This window comes from Rhinoraja longicauda, chromosome 36 (genome assembly GCF_053455715.1).
Source record: "Rhinoraja longicauda isolate Sanriku21f chromosome 36, sRhiLon1.1, whole genome shotgun sequence".
Classification (NCBI taxonomy): Eukaryota; Metazoa; Chordata; class Chondrichthyes; order Rajiformes; family Arhynchobatidae; genus Rhinoraja; species Rhinoraja longicauda.
This window is the reverse complement of record NC_135988.1, coordinates 7,715,281-7,732,786: the sequence shown is the minus strand read 5'-3', so window position 1 is coordinate 7,732,786 and position 17,506 is coordinate 7,715,281. Positions and strand designations below refer to the sequence as shown.

The 17,506-nt window shown below is 47.3% G+C and overlaps 1 protein-coding gene across 1 annotated transcript; it reads left to right on the top strand.

Annotated features, from left to right (window-relative positions):
- The first annotated feature begins 2,293 nt into the window (after positions 1 to 2,293).
- On the top strand, positions 2,294 to 14,091 carry LOC144610274 (nodal homolog). The gene is made up of 3 exons (XM_078428866.1): positions 2,294 to 2,591; positions 10,196 to 10,992; positions 13,939 to 14,091. The coding sequence occupies exons 1-3, from the start codon at positions 2,294 to 2,296 to the stop codon at positions 14,089 to 14,091; spliced, it is 1,248 nt and encodes a 415-aa protein (XP_078284992.1).
- The last annotated feature ends 3,415 nt before the right edge of the window (positions 14,092 to 17,506 follow it).

Sequence of the window (17,506 nt, the reverse complement as noted above, 5' to 3'; positions counted from 1 at the left end):
GTAACTCGCCGGCGAAATGTGCGCTGAACGGTGGACAAGTCCAAACTAAATCTAACAAGACCCTCCACCGTATTGTGTGCCTGACATCTGAGCTCGGGGATCCGATAAAGAACGCAGTTGCGGTCAGCTCTGCAATAAGAGAGAGAAATGAGCGGATGATTAAATGATCTATTTCCATATCTGGTCCATTAGCAACTCGTTGTCGCCCCCAAATTCAAAGAAGCCGGCAGCTCACACCTCGCCGACTGAAACTAACCCCGAAACCCCTCTCGTGGTCCTTGCAGACTTATTTCCACCACCACAGATTGCAGGGAAATGTTTTTAAATAGCTCCATGATTCAGGAGAGAAAGGTTTGAGTCTTGTCTCTTTCAACCCTGTGCGTGGGTTCGATACATTGACCTAACAAAAGGGCACAATCTGGCGGGTTATATCGGGATTAGGGAGAGATGAGTTCATTGAGGTGGATTAAAGGCGGGATTGGCAATTGAAAAGGCTCTTTTATTTCTGAAATACTCACCTCGTTTGCTGCAAGGTGATGTGATCATTCCAACACGGAACCAGAGAGAGAGAGAGAGAGAGAGAGAGAGAGAGAGAGAGAGAGAGAGAGAGAGGAGAGAGAGAGAGAGAGAGAGAGAGAGAGAGAGAGAGAGAGAGAGAGAGAGAGAGAGAGAGAGAGAGAGAGAGAGAGAGAGAGAGAGAGAGAGAGAGAGAGAGAGAGAGAGAGAGAGAGAGAGAGAGAGAGATATATATATATGGGGGTCGCTACTCGCCAATACCCTTGTGTCCAAGGGGTCTTGTCGGCTGATTATTGAGGGGCTTTGAGACATGAGCATTGAACTCCAGCTCCTACCCCCCATACCATACCCACCCACCACCACCAAGCAGCACTAAACTGTTGGCAAAACTACTCCAGAGTCACAACTACTTTCCAGCAGTTACCGACCCGGAATCTTGAGCAAAACACAAAGTGGGTTTTCGGTGTAGGAAGGAACTGTAGATGCTGGTTTAAAGCGAAGAGTTTTTGGGGCAGGCAGCGTCGGTGGAGGGAATAGATTGGCGACGCATCCCTTGTTTAAAACTATAAATCTCTCTCCCAAATCTCATCGTGTTCATATCTCAAATCGATATATTATATATGTATATGAATGCATACGTATATGTGCATATTAATAAATGTATACACAATATATGTATATATTCACATCCATACAATAAATCGTTATATAATGTATATGTATACATAGTTTTATAAATTTATTTATCTACCTATTTAGCATTCTGCATATACATATAGTATATGTATAATATAATATATAATTATACGTATATACTGTGTGTATATATATATTTATACACACATATATATAAATAGGCAGGCAAATAAATAAATTGTTAAATCTACGTGTATGCGTATATGCACGCATAGATTTATCAATGTATTTATTTATTTATCTGTGTATGTAAATGTATGCACACACCCACACCCACAAACAAACACACACACACACACACACACACACACACACACACACACATATATATACACAACATGCTGGAGTAACTCAGCGGGACACGCAGCATCTCTGGGGAGAAGAAATGGGTGACTTCTACTGAAGAAGGGTCTCGACCCGAAACGTCGCCCATTCCTTCCCTGAGTTACTTCAGCATTATGTGTCTATCTTCGGTTTAATCCAGCATCTGCAGTTCCTTCCTACACACACACACACACACACACACACACATATATATATATACACACACACACACACACACACATATATACACACACACGCACACACACACACATATATGTACACACACACGCACACACACACACACACATATATATGCATACACACACACACACAAACACACACATATATATATGCATACACACACACACACACACAAACACACACATATATATATGAGTGTGTTTGTGTGTGTGTGTGTGTGTATGCATATGTATGCACACACACAAATACGTACACGCACACTGATTATTTTTCACTAATTCACGTTTCCCCCAACTTCGACATTTGGCATATTTATTGCGGAAAGTGTGTTGGTTGTGGTTTATTGCAGTGGCGGGTAGTCTCCCCTTCAGGCTGGGTGGGTTGAGCTGTGAACCTTGTGTATTGGGACTGAAGGATCTTGAGTCTGCCATTGAGAGAGGCGGCGAGATCAAACCCCCCGTGCCGGGCTATAAGAGGCGGGCGGGCACTCTGAGTAGGCAGTTTCTCCAACCTCCCCACCAGCCGGCACTGACAGCGGCTCCAGGATCCGTTCCAGATGGTTCCCTTCCTCGTCCTCCTCCTCCTCCTCCTCCTGATCTCCGCCCCGCTTGTGGCGGCTGCCGTTTGGCCCGGGGGCCCGGGGCAGGAGCGGGATACCCTGCGCCGCTTCCTGGACAGAGCTCAGGCAGTCCCCGCTGAGAGAGGGCCAGCGAGCCCGGCGATCCGACCCCTTTACCCATCCTACATGATCCAACTGTACAAGGCGGTGACGGGCAGAGGCGGCAGAGACCTCTCAACCCAGGACCAGACGGCGGTTCAAGAGGCGGACGAGGTGATCAGCCTGGTGGCCAGGGGTGAGTGTAAACTTCTCATTTTAAATGGGTAGGAATAAAATTCGAAGCATAGAAAATGGGTGCAGGAGGAGGCCATTCGGCCCTTCCAGCCAGCACCGCCATTCAATGTGATCATGGCTGATCATCCCAAATCAGTACCCCGTTCCTGCTTTTTCCCCAATATCCCTTGATTCCGTTAGCCCTAAGAGCTAAATCTAACTCTCTTGAAAACATCCAGTGAATTGGCCTCCACTGCCTTCTGTGGCAGAGAATCCCACAGATTCACAACTCTGGGTGAAAAAGTTTTTCCTCATCTGCGTCCTAAATGGCCTACCCCTTATTTGTTAAACTGTGACCCCTGGTTCTGGACTCCCCCAACATCGGGAACATTTTTCCTTCATCTATACATCCCTTCAGAATTGTATATGTTTCTACAAGATCCCCTACTGCAGAAGGAGCTGCAGATGCTGGCATGTGGTTTAACCGTGGTCACCATTGTAGGCAGAATTAGGGCATAGTCATCACCTTCAAACAAAGAACTGCAGATGCTGGTTTATACCAAAGATAGACACAAAGTGCTGGAGTAACTCAGCGGATCAGGCAGCGTCTCTGGAGAACATGGACAGGTGACATTTCGGGCCGGGACCCTGCTTCAGAACATGTCTTCAAGGGAATATAGTAACGTCTGTACAGAGAAATGGGGTTAGGAGCAGAATCAGCCAATTTCTGCCCATCGAGCCTACTTCGCCATTCAATCGTGTCTGGTCTATCTCTCCCACTCAACCCCATTCTCCCGCCTTCTCCCCACAGTCATTGACACCCGCACTAAAGTTGGGGACGCATTTTGATTCCCCTTGAGAAGGTTTCTTTTAATGTTCCCTCTGGCCCATGATTAGGCGGCTTGAAATCCGGACAGAGTTTGAGGTGGGATCAACGCTACAGGTGCCGTGTGCGTTGTTTTGACCAGGTCCCCAAACTTACACACGAGGGAGGAAGGTAAAGTCTTGTAGGACATCTTGCTGGCTAATATGCTGGTTTAAATTGAAGGTAGACACCAAATGCTGGAGTAACTCAGCGGGTCAGGCAGCATCTCTGGAGAGAAGGAATGTGTGACGTTTCGGGACGAGATTTTCCAGAGATGCTGCCTGACCCGCTGAGTTACTCCAGCATTTTGTGTCTACCTATCTCTATATACAATTCGCTGGTGAGATCTTGAAACTTAGAAACATGTTAAATACCTAAGGGATTGGACAGGCTAGATGCAGGAAAAAATGTTCCCGATGTTGGGGGAGTCCAGAACCAGGGGGTTACAGTTTTAGAATAAAGGGATCGGCCATTTAGGACTGAGATGAGGAAAAACCTTTAAACCCATAGAGGTGTGAATCTGTGGAATTCTCTGCCACAGAAGGCAGTGGATGGAGGCCAATTCACTGGATGTTTTCAAGAGAGAGTTAAATATAGCTCACATGACTAACGGAATCAAGGGATTTGGGGAGAAAACAGGAACGGGGTACTGATTTTGGATGATCAGCCATAATCATATTGAATGGCGGTGCTGGCTGGAAGGGCCGAATGGCCTACTCCTGCACCTATTTTCTATGTTTCTAACCGGGAACCCATCCCCACGGGAGTTCGGGTACAAATTGCTAAATTCATGTATGTGTATAAAGACATATATTATATATCGATTTATTAAGCGTATATAAATATATCTCTATATACATAGGAAAGAAAACTGCAGATGCTGGTTTAAATCGAAGGTAGATACAAAATGCTGGAGTAACTCAGCGGGTCAGGCAGCATCTCTGGAGAGTAGGAATGGGTGACGTTTCGGGTCGAGACTCTCCAGAGATGCTGCCTGATCCGCTGAGTTACTCCAGCATTTTGTGTCTACCTATCTCTCTATACAATTCGCTGGTGGGATCTTGAATGAGACGCAACGATTTTCATTCAGTGACCCAGTCAGTGAATTGCAGGTGCTGGAATCTTGAGTAAAACACACAAAGTGCTGGAGGAACTCGGCGGGGTCAGGCAGCATCTGTGGAGGGCGGTCTGAAGAAGGACAGGGACTGGAAACGCCCGCCTGTCTATTTCCCTCCACAGATGCTGCCTGACCCGCTGAGTTCCCTCGGCGCGTTGTGTGTTCACCCTAAGATCTCAGGGACAAGATTTCACAGGACAGACATCAGTCGCTGATCGGGTCCTCCTCCGGATTATAGGGAACGGGTGACAACAGAACGACTGGTTCCAAGAAGAGGGAGAGACATTCCGTTACAATCCGCAGCGCCACTCTCCCGCGAAGAAAATTGGAGGGTGGACATGTCTAAGCGTATTTGCTGGGAGAGGTGGGGAGAAAGACCAGCCACACCCATTCGAGAGGGACGAATAAACGGTAGAAATAAACCCAGCAACATGGGAATGACCCAGAACACACGCCGCACGGCGACCCTGTTCTTGCATCGAGGGGCTGGTTGTAACAGAGAGATCAGAGTGGGCAATTTCGCCCAATAAACATATCTCCCCCCCCCCCATCCCCTCAGTTCATGGGCCGAGTGTTATTAGGAAACAGATTGAGCTTAAAAAAGAAAAACTAGACAACAAAAAGCTGGAGTAACTCAGCGGGTCAGACAACATCTTTGGAGAAAAGGAATAGGTCGAGACCCTTCTTCAGACTGAGTCAGGAGAAAGGGAAACGAGAGACGTAGACGGTGATATGGAACAAAATGCATGAAAGATATGCCAAAAAAAGCCCACAGATGCTGCCTGTCCCGCTGAGTTCCTCCAGCTTTTTGTACCTATCTTCGGTTTTAACCAGCATCCGCAGTTCGTTCCTGCCATTGAGTTTCAATAATCCTGTCTGGTCTAGTTTAGTTTGATGTCACATTGTCAGGAATACCAGTCCCCAATTTACCATCGATTTAATATCGATTATCCAGTCTTTAATAGGTTGCATAGGAAAGAAAATTGCAGATGCTGGTTTAAATCGAAGGTAGACACAAGATGCTGGAGTAACTCAGCGGGTCAGGCAGCATCTCTGGAGAGAAGGAATGGGCGACTTAAGCAGGGTCTTGACCCAAAACGTCACCCATTCCTTCTCTCCAGAGATGCTGCCTGACCCACTGAGTTACTCCAGCATCTTGTGTCTACCTTCGATTTAAACCAGCATCTGCAGTTTTCTTTCCTAGGCAACCTATTAAAGACCTCTGAGGGGGCGCTGTGATCTGTTTATGTTTGTGTGCCATTGTATGTTGGTTCTTAGTACCTGAACTGATGTACAGCACTTTGGTCAACGTGAGTTATTTTTAAATGTGCTATACAAATAAAATTGACTTGACGATTGACTTTAATAGGTTGCCCCTGATGAGGTCTTGGTGTTCACAACTTTCCTACAGCTGTGACTACAGTGCAAAAGTTCTATCTGTCTCAATTCAGCCTCACAGCGCCAGAGACCCGGGTTCGATCCTGACCTCAGGTGCTGTCTGTGTGGTGTTTGCACGTTCTCCTTGTGACCGCATGGGTTACCTCCGGGTGCTCCAGTTTTCTCCCACATCCCAAAGACGTGCGGGTTTGTAGGTTCATTGGCCTCTGTAAATTGCCCCCAGTGTGTAGGGGGTGGATTGAAAAGTGGGATAGCACAGAGCTAGTGTGAAGGGTGATTGATGGTCGGCGTGACTTGATAGGCCTGTTTTCTAGCTATAATCTCAATATATTAATTAAACAGGTTAATTGCTTCAAAACATTTTTAAACAGGTTAAGAGCTTTTGGGTCGAGACCTTTCACCTATTCCTTTTCTCCAGAGATGCTGCCTGACCCCCTAAGTTATTCTTTTTGTGTCTGTCTTCAGTTTAAACCAGCATCTGCAGTTCCTCCCTACACATCCTGGGAGTTATTCTGGTATTCCTCAAAACTGCTTGCAGTTCATTAACAACCTTCCATAAATAAGGAGACCAGTAGTTGTTTTTTTCAGTACCTCAAATCTGACTTTGCTAATACTCGAGTGTGAGAAAATAACTGCAGATGCTGGTACAAATGGAAGGTATTTATTCACAAAATGCTGGAGTGACTCAGCAGGTCAGGCAGCATCTCGGGAGAGAAATTCGGAGTGGGTGACGTTTCGGGTCGAGACCCTTCTTCAGACTGAACGTAATACTCTATGTATTCACAAAATGCTGGAGTAACTCAGCAGGTCAGGCAGCATCTCGGGAGAGAAATTCAGAATGGGTGACGTTTCGGGTCGAGACCCTTCTTCAATACTCTATGGAACTGAGATATGCAAAGGTACCCAGATTTTCCCTTCTTGGATAAATAAAGTTCTATCGTATCGTATATCCAACCTATCTAGTTCACTCTGGTTTCTTGCAGATCTATCCAGTCAGAGCCACCGCCCTTCTACTTCCCCACAGCCCTGGCACTTAATCCCTCTCACCCATCAAAGTTATCAGATTTTTGTTAATTTGACGGTCGCCACTTTGCTTACAAGCAGGTTGAGTTACCGCCACATACAAAGATTTCTTTTCACACCCATGAGTTGGTTTCCAATCACTACACAGTCAGAGAGTCAGAGCTAGACATCACAGCTAGAGACCCATCAGCCCTCCCCCTCCATGCCGATTAAGGTGGCGTTTAAGGCTAAATGTGCCTACATTTGGCCCGTGTCACTGCAAACCCTTCCCATCCAAATGTCTAAATGTCTTAGACACTTGAGGTCCGGGCCCTTCGGCCCACCAAGTCCACGCCGACCAGCGATCAGCCCGTACACTTGCACTATCCACACTCTAGGGACAATTGACAAATTTGGCGAAGCCAATTAACCGACAAACCTGTACGTCTTTAGAGTGTGAGAGGAAGCCGGAGCATCCAGAGAAAACACACGTAGTCACAGGGAGAAGGTATAAACTTCATACAGACAGAACCCATAGTCAGGACCAAACCCGGGTCTCTGGTGATGTAAGACAGCAACTCTACCGCTGCACCACCCTTGTCTTTCGGAAGTCGTAATTGAATCTGTTTCTATATTACTCTGGCAGGTCATTCTAGATTTAGACTACACTCCGAATGAAAAGGTTGCCCAAGGTGCCTCTTAAGTCTCTCTCGTGTCACTTTATGCCTAATCTCTTCAATTTTAGAATAGTCTATCCTGGGGAAAATATTGTGAGACTTAATTTGACACTTGACACTTAATTTACATCACCTAGTCTTCAACACACCTGCAAATGAGAATACATTCCATTCACTTACGCAGTCTAAAACCTGCATGATTCAGGACAAGAGATTTAGGGAAGTTATTTTCACTGCTGAAGGGACATCAAGGCCATTTATCATGAGCAGGCCAGGTGTAGTGAGCTGTGCCTCGCAGGGACTGGTACCAGGGGCTCTTTACAATTTAGGATGACTTGGACGAGAATAATATAGTTGATGATTCTTTTGATGATATAAGAATGAGTGAGGACAAAGGTGGGTGGGAAAGCAATTATGAAGATGATACAAGGAGACTACAAGGAATGTTGATAGATTTGATCAGTGGGTAGCGATCTGGCCTGTTTAATTGATTAATTGAGGAAAAGCATGGAAACAGGCCCTTCAGCCCATCAAGACCACGCTGACCATCAATCACCCATTCACATTGTGGGAAATGTAAAATTGTTCATTTTGGCTAGGAGTTTTTTAAACGCATATTATCCAAACAAAGAAATGTTGCAGAGTTGTGAGGTGCAGAGGGATCTGTGTGTTCTGTTGTAGAATTAGCAAGTGGCTGGCATAGAGGTATACCAGATAATGGGGACATTTATCATTTGTTGCAAGTGGAATTGAACACAAAAAAAACTAGTCTTATCGAAAATGTAGATACCACAGGCCGATGGGGTGGTCAAGAAGGTTTTCAGTACATTGGCCTTCATCAGTCAGGGTATTGAGAATAGAAGTGTGGATGGACTTTCTTTGTGTCTATCTTCGGTTTAAACCAGCTCCTTCCCACATATAGAAGTTGGGATGTTATGGTTCAGTTGTACCAGACGTTGATGAGGCCTCATTTGTTCAGTTTGGTTCACTCTGCGATTGGAAGGATGTTGTTCAGCTGGAAAGAGTGCAGAGAAGATTTATGAGGATGTTGCCAGGACTCGAGGGCCTGAGTGTAGGGGGAGGAGGGGCAGGCAAGGAGTGCAAGAGGGTGAAGGGTGAACTTATAGAGGTGTTTAAATCATGAGATAGGGTGAATGAACTTGTTTTTTTACCCAGATGAGGCGAATCAAGAACCGGAAGACATAGGTTTATGGTGAGAGGGGAAAGATTTAATAACAACCTGATGGACAACTTTTTCACCCAGAGAATGTTTGGAATATGCAACGAGCTGCCATAGGAGGTTGTTGAGGCGGGTAGTATTACATTTAAAAGAAATTTGGAGAAATACGTGGATAGGAAAGGTTCAGAGAGATATGGGCCAAACACGCATGTGGGACTATGTAGATGGGGCATCTTGGTCGGCGTGGGCAAGTTGGGCTGAAAGGCCTGGTTATTTGCTCTGTGATTCCATCAGGTGGTGTAGCTGCCTCTCAGCACCAGAGACCAATTCAATCCTGGTGTTCGGTCTATGTGGAGTTTGCACGTTCTCCCAGTGATCACAGGGGTTTTCCCCAAGGAGCTTGGGTCCCCTCCCACAACTCAATGACACGTGGGTTGGTCGGTTCATTAGCCACTGCATATTGGTCCTCAGGTGTAGGTGAGGTGGTAAAATCTGATGGGATTGCGAGCAGATAAAAAAAGGGATTAATACAGCATTAGTGTAAGTGGTGGCTATCACTTGATGCTGTCTCGATGGGCTGAAGGGCCTGTTTCCGTGTTGAATGTCTCCATGACTCTTTGACTTATACCGTCGACCAATTCCCATGTTTTTCTGTAATTACAAGGAACTGCAGATGTTGGTTAATGCTAAAGAAAGATACAAAATGCAAGAGTAACTCAGCAGGACAGGCAGCATCTCTGAAGAATATGGATCGGTGAAGCTTTGCATCGGGACCCTTCTTCAGACTGTTTGCTACCCTACTTTTTCTATCTATTTGACAAACGAGCACAGGGGATGTTTGGTGAAGTGGGACTGCTTTTTTGGAGATTGGAGCCCTAATGAGTTGAAAGGAACTGCAGATGCTGGTTTATACCAAAGATAGACACAAAGTGCTGGAGTATTTCAGCGGGTCAGGTAGCATCTCTGGAGAAAAAGGACGAGGTGCTGCCTGATCTGCTGAGTTACCCCAGCCCTCTGTGTCTATCTTTGGAACCTAATGGCATCTTTCTGTGCAATTGGTTCCTACAATTCCAATGGGTGGCACGGTGGTAGAGTTGTTGCCTTACAGCATCAGAGACCTGGGTTTGATCCTGACTACGGGTGCTGTGTGTGCGGATTTTGTACGTTCTCCCCGTGACCGCGTGGGTTTTCCCCAGGTGCTCCGGTTTCTTCCCACGATCCAAAGACGCACAGGTTTGTAGGTTAATTGGCATCGGTAAAAATTGTAAATTTGACCTAGTCGGATAGTGTTAGTGCATGGTGGTTGGCACGGACTCGGTGGGCCTGTTTCCACGCTGTATTTCAACCAAAACAAAAATCTAAAATGCAGTGACTTCATGTCTTTCAGATTGGAATCAGAGTGGAGATGGTTGGGTTATCGATTTTGACATGACCTCCGTTTTGGCCCACAAGACCGTGCAGTTTGCCGAGCTGAGGGTTCGTCCACCCCTGTCCCCCGCCTGCCAAACCACCGCGGTCACCATCAACCACAGCCACGGCTACAAGTGCAACGGCAACACGACTTGCCGCCACCGCTTGGCTCTCGGCACCTTCGTCGCCAACCCCTCCGGCTCCAGGTCGGGCTGGCAGATCTTCAACATCACCGGCCTCCTCAACAACTGGCTGAGCCCCACGTCGCTGGAGGGACCCCGGCACCGCGACCCTCACCAACCTCCCGCCGAAGGGTGCCAGAAGGCCGGGGAGTGGCGCCAGCGCCCGCCGGGGAAGCCCGGCAAACCGGGGGCCGCTGACGGCCGCAGGAAGCCCCCCCAGCGGAGTGCCGAGCAGATCATGATGGTGGTGTTCCTCAAGACCAACGGCACCAGCTTTGGAGGGGCCACGTCCACTCTGCTCAGCACGGTCCAGCGGTCACAGTACCGACTGACCGCCAAGAGCAAGGAGGACACCGGCACAAAGAGGCACAAGAGGAACAGGATGGAAAGGCTGAACAGAGGCAACAGCACCGTGGAGCCTTGGAGGGACCAGTCCTTGTGTCGAAGGATGGACATGGAAGTGAACTTCGACCAGATAGGATGGGGCAAATGGGTCATTTACCCCAAAACCTTCAATGCCTACCGGTGTGGCGGGGAATGCCCATCACCAGTGGACGAGACTTTCATGCCAACTAACCATGCCTACATGCAGGTGAGACAGAGGTGCAGAAAGCTAGAAGAGAGGAGGGGCAGGACAAAGCGTGGCAGGTAATAGGTGAACACAGGTGAAAGGGGGGGTGGGGGGGAGGAGGGAGGTTGATAGGCAGATGGTTGGAAAAAGGCCAGAGATGATTAAAAAAAGTTGTGATTCTGCCTTACTTTGTACCACGTCACACAGGGGTCTCGGCCTCTGACTAATGCTGGAAAATTGCCAGAATCACCAAGGAGGAGATGAAATCATTCGGTCCATTAAACTTCCCCAATCTGGCCCCCGACTCTCACCACAACATCAGACTGAAATATACCTCTGGCAGGTTAATTCTAAACATTCAGTGTTTGAGCAACTTTGTCTCATCAAGTCTTCCAATCCCTACTTTAGAATTACAGTATTTATCAACTCTTCATTCATTCCAACTCTTGGAATTCTGTGCTTTCCGTATTCCAGATATCATAGCGTTGTAGAGCATGGACACACGCCCTGTGGCTCAACATATCCATGCCGACCAAGATGCCCTATCTAAACTTGTTCCATTAACCAAGGTTTGGCTCGTCTCCCTCTAAACCTTTCCTTGGGCATGCCCCCCACCCCAACACCGGGTCTCCCTTTGTTCTCCCACCGTCCTTCATGGCAGTCCCCCCAGGCCGGGTCCCCATTGCTCTTCACAGCGGTTCCCCCACACCGGGTCTTCCCTGAGGTCACTCAAGTCCTCTTACTTGTACATCTTGCCTGTTTCCAACTTTGGGGTATTCTGTTGCCCACTGGGGTGGTCTTGTATCCCCCTCCATGGCTCCCGATGAGTCTGAACCTAATATCTCCCACACTAGTACAGGGTATCCTCACAGTCTGTCACTGTCCGCAGTCACAACTAATTTTGAGCCCTCTCCGTGCACCAGGGTGGCACGGTGGCGCAGCGATAGAGTTGCTGCCTTACAGCGAATGCAGCGCCGGAGACTCAGGTTCGATCCTGACTACGGGCGCCGTCTGTACGGAGTTTGTACGTTCTCCCCGTGACCTGCGTGGGTTTTCTCCGAGATCCTCGGTTTCCTCCCACACTCCAAAGACGTACAGGTATGTAGGTTAATTGGCTGGGCAAATGTAAAATTGTCCCTAGTGTGTGTAGGATAGTGTTAATGTGCGGGGATCGCTGGGCGGCGTGGACTCAGTGGGCCGAAGGGCCTGTTTCCGCGCTGTATCTCTAAATCTAAAAAATCTAAAAGAATCCTTACATTGTTCATCCATCAAGTTTCCATTTCATTAATGTTCCACAATCCCACAAATCTCCAGTCAGTTGTCTATCTGCCAGATCCTGGTCAACCTACCAAGAGTCTTTAGCTTTGTGGACCTCTTCATCAAACCTCTTTGTTCATATAGCTACCTCCCCTTTCCCTCTCTGCGTCAATCCATATACATCTCGCCCTCTTTTGAAGCCCGTCTTCACAACCAGGCTCCCAGAAGTTAATCCTAATTTGCTCTCCCAGTGTGACCTGTGAATATTGATTTTGTTGAATCATTTGGACAGATTCGTGGATAGCAGGGGTTTAGAGGGGCATGGAACAACTGCACGTCAATAGTATTAGCTCAACTGGACATCCTGGTAGGCAAGGATGCATTGGGCTGGAGGTCTTTTTTCCATGCTGTATGACTCAGCACAGAAAGCAGCCATTTGGCCCATTATTCCAGCCTGCTCATATTTGAAAGAGTTCTGCTCGTCCCAGCCCAAAGCCTGTTTCCTTTCCCACGTACCCTTTGGAAAGCTCTTGTTAAACCTGCTCACACCCTCACATTTAGACAGATCAACACAATTATTTTGCCAGGGGGGGGTCATTATCCTGTGGTTACAAGTGACCTTCCTCCATGAAATTCTCTTCGATTTTGAATATTATATCTTTCCTGCAAACACCTTTTTTTGTCTTTTTGCTTCAAGAAATATATTTATCTCTGCCTTTAAAAAAAAACGGGTTTAACAGGAGCTTCCAAACGGGAACGAGGGAACTGCAGATGATGGTTTACAGTGAAGATAAACACAAAGTGCTGGAGTAACTCAGCGGGACAGGCAGCTTCTCTGGAGAGAAGGAATGGAGAGAAGACGTTTCGGGTCGAGACACTTCTTCAGACTGATGTCACCCCGAAACGTCACCCATTCCTTCTCTCCAGAGATGCTGCCTGTCCCGTTGAGTTACTCCAGCATTTTGCGTCCATCTTCAAAAGGGCAGGTGGGAAAGGAGATCTGGTTGGGGCTGGGGGGTGATATCGGTTGCGGAACTCTTTCAAATACCAGCAGACAAGGAATAAGGGATCAAATGGCCACTCTCTGTGCTTAGTTATACAGCAAGGGTATAAGCCCTCTGGCCCAAGCCCTCTGATTACCAAGATGGCTACCTGAGGTAGTCCCATTGCCTGGGGTTGGTCCATTTCCTTCTAAACCCTTACTATCCCTGAACATGTCCAATCATTAAGCAATGTCAACATTTACAGAGATTTATTTATCTCTGCACTTTAAAAGCAGATTTACAGTGGCGCAGGGGTAGATTTGCCGCCTTACGGCGCCAGAGACCCGGGTTCGATCCTGACTACGGGTGTTGTCTGTATGGAGTTCGTACATTCTCGCTGTGACCGGGTGGGTTTTCTCCAGGTGCTCTAGTTTTCTCCCACACTCCCAAGACGTGCAGGTTTGTAGGTCAATTGGCTTCTGCAAACTCTCCCTCGTGTGTAGGACAGAGCAAGTGTGTGGGTGATCGCTGGTCGGCACAGACTTGGTGGTTTCCCACTCTGAATCTCTAAACTCAACTAAGCAGGAACTTTCTAAAGGGTAAGTGGGAAAGACAGTATGGTGGGAAAATCAGGGAATGTGTGACCAGCTGAAGAACTCTTGTCAAAAAGTTGCCTTTGGTGTCCACTTTGTTCTAAGTGGAGTAATTTGTTCTGCTCTGGTTCCAGAGTTTGCTGAAGTCCGTCCACCCAGAGCGGGTGCCCTGCACATTGTGTGTCCCCATCAAGATGAGCCCCTTGTCCATGCTGTACTACAAGGATCGAGAGGTGGTACTGAGCCACCACAAGGACATGATCGTGGAGCAGTGCGGCTGTCACTAGCGAAGATGCAAGAAATGCTGTCTGATGTTTTAAAATTATGTCATGTAAATAATGAAATGCACTATATAGTCTACGAAATATATTTTTGTACAAACCCAATAAACGCGATGTGAAAATGTCTTTATTGTGCTGAGTAGAAATTTGGTACAGCAATATATTAGAATGGGACCTGGTAGATCCTACAAAAGACAATAAGACTTGGGCCATTCAGCCCATCGAGTCTGCCTCGCCCTTTAGTTATGGCTGATCTGTTTTTTGAATAAGTTGGATGTGAATAAGATGGGTAAGATTGCTGATTTGTGACCCCACAACTGGAGGCACCCAGCTGCCTCTGGGGGTGGAGAATGGTGTTATAGGAGTAGAACTAGGCCATTCGGCCCATCAAGGCTAATCCACCATTCAATCATGCCTGATCTCTGCCTCCTAATCCCATTTTCCTGCCTTCTCCCCATCACCCTTGATACCCGTTCTAATCAAGGATTTGTCTACCTCTGTCTTAAACATAGCCTCTGTTATTTTGGGGTTGCCACCACAAGGTGTGGAGGTTGGCAGAGTGAATCAGTGAGGCTCAGTCTTCAGGGGATGCATGCTCTGAGCAGACCAGCCGTCCTCTGTGTCTTCCTAGTGCACTCCCAGTTATGCGCATTTAAAAATTTTAAATTTCAAAATTAAACTTCTATGCGGGATAAAAATTACATACAATACGGGCGGCACAGTGGCGCAGCGGTAGCGCTGCTAACTACGCTGCTACCTGACTACAGGTGTTGTCTGCACGGAGTTTGCACGTTCTCCCCGGGACCTCGTGGGTTTTCTTCGGGAGCTCCAGTTTCCTCCCACGCTCCAAAGACGTTACAGGTTCGTAGGTTAATGTGGCTTTAGTAAAAATTGTAAATTGCAATTTTTGGTGTGTAGGATAGTGCTGCTAGTGTACGGAGATCACTGGTCAGCACGGACTCGGTGGGCTGAAGGGCCTGTTTCCACGCTGTATCCTCTAAACAAAACATATTAAACGATGTCTACCTCCTTATGTGTCACTGGGAGTGGCCCCTAAATAGAGAGTCCTCCACCTGTTTTGGCAGACATCTGCTCGTGCTGAGTTGCTTCTCAGCAGTTACTCGAGGGCTTTGGGTCCTTCAGGTCCGTCACTCTGCATTGCCATCAGTGTGTAGCGTTCTCAACCACCCCTTGGTCAGACCTTGGTCTCAATCCCACAACAGAGACTCAAGCACAAACTAGCAGGTAATTGAAGCTATCAGGCAACTGATCCATCCTACTGATGATGTGGAGAGCGTTCCTGAGCCAGTATTGATCAACTATTTGGAGACAAAGTCCTTGTGTGTCGGAAGGAACTGCAGATGCTGGTTTACACCGAAGATAGACACAAAATGCTGGAGTAACTCAGCGGGTCAGGCAGCATCTCTGGAGAGAAGGAATGGGTGACGTTTGGGGTCGAGAGCCTTCAGATGGAAGAAGGGTCTCGATCTGAAACATCACCAGTGGCACGGTGGTGCAGCGGTAGAGTTGCTGCCTTACAGCGAATACAGCGCCGGAGACTCAGGTTCGATCCTGACTACGGGCGCCGTCTGTACGGAGTTTGTACGTTCTCCCCGTGACCTGCATGGGTTTTCTCCGAGATCTTCAGTTAAAGACGTACAGGTATGTAGGTTAATTGGCTGGGCAAAAAATGTAAAAATTGTCCATAGTGTGTGTAGGATAGTGTTAATGTGTGGGAATCGCTGGGCGGCACGGACCCGGTGGGCCGAAGGGCCTGTTTCCGCGCTGTATCTCTAAATCTAAAATCGAAACGAGTCCTTCCCTCCAGAGATGTTGCCTGACCCGCTGAGTTACTCCACCATTTTGTGTCTATCTTTAATCGGACTTTACTGGACTTTTTCTTGCACAAAACGTTATCCCTTCACCCTGTATCTGTACACTGTGGACAGCTCGATTGTAAACATGTATTGTCTTTCTGCTGACTGGTTAGCACGCAACAAGAAACTTTGCACTGTACCTCGCTGCACGTGACGATAAACTAAACTGAACTGAAAATAAAGGTAAAGTAAGCACGTGGAGCTGAGGGAGGGTTGCACTGTCAGAGGTGCTGCTTTCAGATGGTAAACGGGGATAATTGGATGCAAGCGATCGTCCGGCAATGCTTTGAAGAGCTGGAGGTGAAAACGCATCGTCTGGCCAACGCCTCAGAGCCGCTCGTGGGATCCTGCTCTGCAATGTGGCTGGTTCAATTCCCACAAGTGTGGTTAACACATGGCAAAGTTAAACGTGTCATTAAAACCTCTCCTAATACCTAAAAAAATAGGTTTACGTCGAAGAGGAAATGAGTTAATAAGGATTTGAGAGGTAACTTTTTCACACAAAGGGTGGTGGGTGTATGGAACAAATTGCCAGAGGAGGTAGCTGAGGCAGGGCTTATCACAACATTTAAGAAACAGCCAGGCAGGTACATGGATAGGACAGGTTAGAGGGATATGGGCCAAACGCACGCAAGTGGGACTAGTGCAGATGGAATTCTCTGCCACATGGAATTCTCTGCCACAGAAGGCAGTGGAGGCCAATTCACTGGATGCTTTCAAGAGAGAGTTAGATAGGGGCCGGAGAACCTAGGGTGATGGAGGAACTGAAGGAAATCCACATTAGGCAGGAAATGGTTTTGGGTAGACTGATGGGACTGAAGGCTGATAAATCCCCAGGGCCTGATGGTCTGCATCCCAGAGTACTTAAGGAGGTGGCTCTAGAAATAGTGGAAGCATTGGAGATCATTTTTCAATGTTCTATAGATTCAGGATCAGTTCCTGTGGATTGGAGGATAGCAAATGTTATCCCACTTTTTAAGAAAGGAGGGAGAGAGAAAACGGGTAATTATAGACCAGTTAGTCTGACATCAGTGGTGGGGAAGCTGCTGGAGTCAATTATAAAAGACGAAATTGCTGAGCATTTGGATAGCAGTAACGGGATCATTCCGAGTCAGCATGGATTTACGAAGGGGAAATCATGCTTGACAAATCTACTGGAATTTTTTGAGGATGTAACTAGGAAAATTGACAGGGGAGAGTCAGTGGATGTGGTGTACCTCGACTTTCAGAAAGCCTTCGACAAGGTCCCACATAGGAGATTAGTGGGCAAAATTAGGGCACATGGTATTTGGGGTAGGGTACTGACATGGATAGAAAATTGGTTGACAGACAGAAGGCAAAGAGTGGGGATAAATGGGTCCCTTTCGGAATGGCAGGCAGTGACCAGTGGGGTACCGCAAGGTTCGGTGCTGGGACCCCAGCTATTTACGATATACATTAATGACTTAGACGAAGGGATTAAAAGTACCATTAGCAAATTTGCAGATGATACTAAGTTGGGGGGTAGTGTGAATTGTGAGGAAGATGCAATAAGGCTGCAGGGT

Coding starts and splice junctions, on each gene's coding strand:
- LOC144610274 (XM_078428866.1), top strand. CDS start 2,294: ATGGTTCCCTTCCTCGTCCTCCTCCTCCTCCTCCTCCTGATCTCCGCC. Junction 2,592..10,195: donor GATCAGCCTGGTGGCCAGGG/GTGAGTGTAAAC, acceptor CATGTCTTTCAG/ATTGGAATCAGAGTGGAGAT. Junction 10,993..13,938: donor CTAACCATGCCTACATGCAG/GTGAGACAGAGG, acceptor CTCTGGTTCCAG/AGTTTGCTGAAGTCCGTCCA.